The sequence below is a fragment of the Anguilla rostrata genome, chromosome 10 (assembly GCF_018555375.3).
Source record: "Anguilla rostrata isolate EN2019 chromosome 10, ASM1855537v3, whole genome shotgun sequence".
NCBI lineage: Eukaryota > Metazoa > Chordata > Actinopteri > Anguilliformes > Anguillidae > Anguilla > Anguilla rostrata.
In genome coordinates, this window is record NC_057942.1 from 37,453,269 (window position 1) to 37,460,540 (window position 7,272).

Here is a 7,272-nt window from a genome sequence, read left to right on the forward strand (position 1 = left end):
GTAGATCAAAATTGAGCTAAAGCATAAACATATACCAGTGTTCTCTCAAGTAGGACAAATGGTTACGTTTCTTCGGAAAAAAAAAAAAAAAACACGTGCAGCATACCCCAGTAAACAATATCTTATATTAGTTCCTGGTTTCTCTTTTGTTGACGCCCAGTTTTTTTGTCTCCTTCAAGCTATTGGGTCTCAGCACTGTCAATACAACCGGTCTGCGATGATTCAGCACAGTGTATACAAAAGTTGCGTCACTGTTACTTTTAGCCAATCGGAGCCCGTCTTTATTATGACACCCTGGGATTCCGCGAAATTGTTACTCAGAGAAGAGGACACTGAAAAGCCGTACAGGAATACGAGTTGACGCATGTGAGATCTGGTCAAGAGTGGCTAGCAAAGCATGTGCTGTGCTGTTTGAAGACTTCCTGGATTATATATATAAATATTTCTGAATTCTTTTAGCAGGCAGCGAGGGTTACTATATTTGAACCAACTGTCTTTGGATAAGTTGGAATATATAATTTTTTTAACCGGTAATATTATCAAAAGTCACGTTGTGGTGGACACGTGTGTGCGGTGGTCAAACCACATGTTTTGGGAACGATTTTTTTTTAAATTCGGTTATCTTTGAGTGTGTTTTGCGTTCATTAACGTCTGATCTTTCAAAGGGAATAATGTCGTCCAATTTCTCAAAAAGCTCTTGCTAAATTCCGCACGTATATCTTTGGGGTTCGTATATTTCGTTTTCTCATTCAGTGGGACTAGCTATGTCGGATGTCGACTTTGCAGCAGAATGTTTGGTCTCGATTTCTAACCAGGCGGTGAGGGACCGCTGTCCTGAAATGATCCAGGCGGAAGATGTCTCGAAGGATAGTCAAGAGAACAGGACGTTGCACATGGTCGCAATGATTCTGCTCGACCTGAACAAATGTAACCCGGCCAACCGTAGTGGCAGCGGAACGAAATGTTTGGGCGAGAGTGATGCGGGTAACCAGCAGGGTGTCCGTGGGAGCCGGGTGAGCGGGGAGCCAGAGCGGAAACCGAGCGGAGTGGCAGCGATGCAGACGCGTGAAAGGAGAACTGGGAGACTGCGCGCGCCCCCCGAGAAGAGACACTGGTGTCCCTTTTCCGGTTGTGGCAAAGTGTATGGAAAATCGTCTCATCTCAAAGCGCACTTCAGGGTACACACCGGTAAGTGTGAAATGCGCAACTACTGTTTTATTACTATATACATGCCTTATAAACCTTCTTGGAATAAAATGTACGCAGTCGCTGTGGCGTGCAGATATTGGGTCTGCTTGGAACGGATCGCAGGCTATGATTCAGTTATTATTCCGAATAAAGCCATTAATTACAATAGACCGTGACCTAGTAAAAATTTGTTGGGTGAAACTAATGACAACAGCCAAACTCCCTGAATCAGCTCTCGATACATATGGCCTGCCAAGTCTGGTGGTAAAACGAATCCGCCCTGAGCACACGAGGTTGCGAAATAGGCTTTCCGAAGAAACCATCATGCTCTTGATGAGTAAACACTACGCACGACTCAAGTGTGCCGCGGTCAACTGGTCTCGCTACAGCACGCCGTGTTCCGAAAAAAGAGGAATCACAAGAATCGCCCCCCCCCAGCACGCGGAGGTGTGAGACTGCCAGAGGGACCGAGATTGGTGTGCGCGCGCTGAGGGGGCGGTACCGTGACGCCCTGTTGACAGGAGGGAGTGTGACTCCCCAGGCTGAGAACAGCATGTGCTGGGTCATTGCGCAGTTCTGCAATGAATTTTTTTTTCTTAATGCATAACCTGAAACACCACTGCCACCATATATTAAGGCTCCGTGTGTCACTGTCTGTGGGGTTTTTATTTTTTTGACATTCATATTCCTGTAAAGATAGAAGAGATATACATCTCGCGCTCTTCAACTGTATCTAGGTCTTGCTGCACTATCTTTAAAAGTAGCAAGTGTATATCTACATATGTTGCCTGGCGCGTTTCCCGATGCATTGCACAGCACTATGTTGTCCTCATATAACTCTGCGCCATTTTTTTTTCAATACGTCATAGCTATACCATGACTCGCCCATCTTTTACTTGATGACGGGACATGTTTCCATCTACTGGTAGATTTAGTGAGGTAGCATGCGCTAAATGTAAAATTACCATACGCGCTTATCTAGCGTATGAAATTGTTTCTGCTTGCTCTCAGTGTAAAGTTTAAATGAGATATCTATGGGCATGACATCTATGGACTGACAATGTACTCTCAAGAGCATCAATTAACACTCAGTGTAAATAATTAAAATATAATTGTTACATTACATTATTCATTGTATTAATAATAGTAATCATAATCACCATCTCCACCTTCATTATTCTTATTATTATTTACTATTGGAAAAGCTGGCTATTTTGTGAAGTGGGCAAATTCAACCCTTTTTTGCACATCTCAGGGTTATCTGGGATGTGCGGTGTTTTAAGAGAGTTTGAATGACTCTGTGCTGCCTCCTGGTGGCTCTTTCTTGTCTTGCAGGTGAAAGGCCCTTTCAGTGCACCTGGCCTGACTGCGCCAAGAAGTTCTCGCGATCCGACGAGCTGACTCGGCACTACCGCACGCACACCGGCGAGAAGCGCTTCACCTGCCCACTGTGCGACAAGTGCTTCATGCGCAGCGACCACCTGACCAAGCACGCTCGTCGCCATGCCAACTTCCACCCCAGCATGATCCAGAGGATGTCCGGGTGGAGGAAGCGCTCTTCATCCTCCGTGTCCTCGTCATCCGATTCCGGGGACCAGACGTCCGCGAGCATGTGAGGTCTGGTGGTCCCCAGCTACTCCCCAGAACCCACCCCCACCCTTTCACAACCCCGCCCCCAACTCCAGCAATACCACGCCCTTTCACCACACCATGTGGTCCCTGACCTTTGACCCTCCCAGCCACCACTATGACTTACACATAGACTGCTCGCTGTGGAACGTTCAAGAAGAGTAACACCGATGTTGGCTGGCACTGCCCGGATTGGAGACTGGCATGTCTGGATTGGCATGTCTTCACTGCTGTTTTTGCTCCCATTCAGACTCACAGAGAAAGATTTCAGTGTGTTTACTGGGGGGTATTCTTACCCGTACAGTTGCACAAAGTTGAATTTTTCAGATTTTTTTTATTTACCCCCGCCCCACCCCCACCACAACAAAATCTTATACAAACATCTTTCAGAACACCGCCCCTGTCAAACGCTAAAACAGCAAAGATGAATGTATTGAGTATGTAAATATAAATGTACAGGAACAGAATTCATAAGGGAAAATATAAGGGTTATTTTTTGGTATGAAATGAAGTGCAGATGGCATTCAGAGTCTTTTGAGGATCAGTAGGCTACCGGTAGTTTTGCAGACCTTAATCGAGAGGCAAACTGAGGGTCCCATTTGTAGAGCTGCTCAGTTATCTATGTTTCTCAGTCATTTTTTTAATTAAGCAAAAAAATGTTTTTTGTTCTGTATAAAGCATTAAGATGTGATATGATTACACTTGAGCCTGACTAAGTCTTGGTGTCAAATCGTATCATGAATAATGCAAAACTGATAATTTAAATATTTTGTAAATCTTTTCTAACAATCAGGTTAACTTATATTCGCTTTTATTTGACTTTCTTTTTACTCAAAAACACACTGAAGGGGAAGATGCATTAAACTCCATTGTACATTTGTCAAGTGTTCAGGACTTCTATACGCTGCCTTTTTTAACTGGAAGTTGTGTATTTGGTGTTAGATAGTAATTAAGAATGCTTACATTTCAGTGCTTTTTAACCACTACTTGTACTGGCGATACACTGAAAACATGTTAACCAAAATGATATAGAGACTAGCAACAGCGAGAAAGAGATGCACAGGACAAATAGAGATGGAGGAATATCTTGTCCGTCTCTGCGATTCCCCTGTCGATAAAAAGAAACATGTCATTTCTTTATTAATGTTTAACCGGAAGGCGTTCTTAGGAAGCCTGTGAGTTCGCGCACGTGCAAGCGTCAGACAGACGACTTTGCTCTCGGCGGAAGAGGAAGCCTTGCTCTTTATGATCCTGTAAACACGGATAACGGCCGGTGTTATAACAAGGACAATTACGATTGACCGTTTGCCTTGCCAGCCAGGTGTCTCCCCCGTTAGCAGTCGCAGAATTCTACAGAATTTAAGAGGACAATCGGCGATGTCGTTCCCCCACGTGCTCCGTTTGTGTCTCGGGGGTACTGGGCGGATCTGGCTCGCGACGTCGGTTTGTTACTCGATCTCACTGAGGATATGATCGGACTCATTCATCTGGCTGAAAACCCGGCCTGGCATCGCTCACTGTGGTTTCTGTATTCTGTGCTAGTTTATTTGTGCATTTGAGTCATTTTTAAGGAATAACGAAAGATCTGTGTGTGTGGCACTTTTTGATTTTTCTCTGCTTGGTTACGCTAAGATCAATAATAATCTCCCCTAAATGTTAAGATTATTACATTTCATTTGGGACAAGGTCATTTTACATCAGATCTTTTTACTGTAGCTAAAGGTAAGAAAACCCAAATTGGCAATGGTACCTATTCCATTATTATTATTATTATTATTATTATTATTATTCATAATAATAATAATAAACAGATGTGTGGTCTACCTCTACCAGTTGATGGACGTTGTGCGACAAAATTGTTTTTAATTCTTTGGTGTCATCACTAGTGCCCCCTAGGAGCCAAAATGAATGTCATTTCATCAGAAAGAATGTACCTTAATAGAGTGTTTTTCAAATTTTTTTTTTTTTTGCATGTGTATGCATTTATGTAATATAAATAGTTGTAATGATTTGTTTTATTGCCGTCCTTTAGCGGTGTTATGGTTTGGGATATATGCTGTCAATGGAGATAAAATGACATTCATTAACTGGGTTTTGGACAGAGGCCTATGAATGGGGACATGGAAAATGGTTCCTACCACAGTAATTGGGAATTTCAGTGATCTGGAAGCACTTCTCAGTGGGAGGGTGGCTCATATCAGCCGCCACCATTTTGTAGCGTTCACTTTGGTGGGTGCACGGAAGCCATTTTGTTGCATAATGCTGACCAACACGTCACATAAGGTGGAGACGGGAGAGATTCAACCGAATTAAACGTGGGATTCTGAGGTGACTGAAACAGGGGTAGGCAACCGTGGTTGTGCAGTGGCAGAGATGTTCCTGGTTTTTGCTCCATCCGAACACCTCACTACATAATCAGATTAATTATTAGGCATCGTGAATGTAGGTGACTATGTGCTGGAGGTTCTCCATGTTCCACTATTCAGACTCTGAATATTCATGCTCAGACTCAGACTTAATATCTCGGCCAAAGTGTATGTGCTAGTTTGGATGGAACAAAAACCAGATAGGACTGAAGCTCCAGGTCCAGGATTGCCTTCCCTTTGGCTGAAATATCACCTCTCCCACCCCCTTCTCTTCCACAATACCCAGAAATCTCCTAGCTGATAGCCAATCAGCTGAGATGGTGTCAATGACCTCATCAGAAACAACACCCTCCGCAATATTGTGGGAAAGAACTCTTTTCAAGGACAAATGTTTCATCAACATTTTACCTGTTGGTGGATAACTGGTGTCGCAGATTATACTTTTTATATCCATTTATAGCAGACTGCACTCCCCAAATCTCCAATTATAAAATGGTTGTTTTCTTCATTGAAATGTGTTATGTAGTATGTAGCCATGACAGTCAGAATGATGTGGTTTTCTCTCAATGTTACCCTGCAACAGGCACACCCTAAATAATTGCCACGTTCTGTATTTAGTCCTGTTGGACAAACACAATTTCAGTGCAATGCTTTTCAGTGTACCTGAAGAGATCCTCTTGCCTTTGTTTCGGGTTTTTTTATGATCATTATATGTTCCATGTTTATAATGTATAAGGTAATGTACATAACTGTTTGACTGGTTTAAACTGGGTTTTATCCAATTACTTTAAACATTAAAAGCCACAGCTTTTGTACATATGCGTGTTTGATGTCCTTTTCATGCAGACTAAGGATGTGGTTTAATTTGAGTAGTATCACCAAGTAAGCAAAAAGCAGAACATACACTCGAAACTATATATACAGGTATGGGACACGTCACATCTACACAAACACGGTCAGGCTCAGTGGTCACACTGTTAACTGTTAACACACTTTAATATACAGAGGTAGATCATTTTCTGAAAGAAATGGTGTCAGGATAAGCCAACGAGGTGGTCAGACCCTTCCCACAATCCTCCTCTGTCAGGCAATTAGTACACCCGGAAAAGGCTGGTCCGCGGCTCTCGTAACACGTGAGTCAACCTGACGTAAACGCAGCGCCTGGAAAATGCTCCTGAGCCACTCAGTGGTGTTCTGGGAGTAGGCGGTCTCCTGTCCGTCCGCGTGCACGTCTCCAGGTACGGAAGGGCGCCGCTCTTATTGCAGCTTTGTCAGGTGTTTATAGTTATGGAAGGCCATTTGAGCAAATAACAGTGTTCTGTTTGCCGCGACGTCCTTCATGCAGTCGTCACACAAACTCTGGGGAGGTGGAATTCGTCACGAAGTTAGAACAGTGAACAAAGAACATGCTACACCCTCACAGGTGCAGCAGACACACCTCCGCGGTGACTAACACCTGATAGTCCCCGGGAAACAGCAGTATTTCCGCTGTTATTGCAGGCGTGCTAGGCTGCAGTAACAAGGCTCCAGCCTATTCACATAGCCTACCATGGACAAAATACCTTCGACAGAACAAGAAAACAAGTTTTATGACGACGATTTATTAAGAGTAAATGATAGGGTAGGCTTATTATTCTATACCGTAAGAAAAAAATAATACTGGCGTCTACGTTTAAAAAGGCCAAACTCACCAAAATATTTTTGTCTTCAAGTGATTTCTATCTGGTACACGTGCCAAATCTGTGGATTCATTTATCGTGTTTTGCATCCAGGGCAGGGGTTAGCTTTTTGGGTACCATGATATTGTATCAACGTCAGGTTTAACAGGAACAGAAAAACATTATAAATGAGGATCAAATCAAATTACATTATAATCTTGAAGTCAAACGGCTCTCAGAATTATGTTTCCTATGTATTGTTTTTTCAAGAAAGTCCGTCCACTCACTATTATCCCTGCCATTGCACGTGGTAATGTTATTTGCATTACTCTTCCGCTAGAGGGCAGTGCTGTCATGTCCAGTACGCGTTTTCTCAAACTGCTTGAAGCTAAGCCGTTACGAGCTTGGTTTGTAGTTGGATGGGGGTCTCC

General features: G+C 43.3%; 1 protein-coding gene across 1 annotated transcript; it reads left to right on the top strand.

Moving 5' to 3' along the window:
- The first annotated feature begins 302 nt into the window (after positions 1-302).
- On the top strand, positions 303-6,002 carry klf9 (Kruppel like factor 9). Its single transcript, XM_064296887.1, has 2 exons — positions 303-1,188; positions 2,524-6,002. Exons 1-2 carry the CDS (start codon positions 765-767, stop codon positions 2,802-2,804), a joined length of 705 nt encoding a protein of 234 aa, XP_064152957.1. The 5' UTR covers positions 303-764; the 3' UTR covers positions 2,805-6,002.
- Positions 6,003-7,272: the final 1,270 nt, after the last annotated feature.

What these genes read in the sequence shown, in the direction of transcription:
- klf9 (XM_064296887.1), top strand. Translation starts at nt 765, where the DNA reads ATGTCGGATGTCGACTTTGCAGCAGAATGTTTGGTCTCGATTTCTAAC. An exon ending in GCACTTCAGGGTACACACCG is followed by an intron (nt 1,189 to 2,523) that starts GTAAGTGTGAAA and finishes CTTGTCTTGCAG; the next exon opens with GTGAAAGGCCCTTTCAGTGC.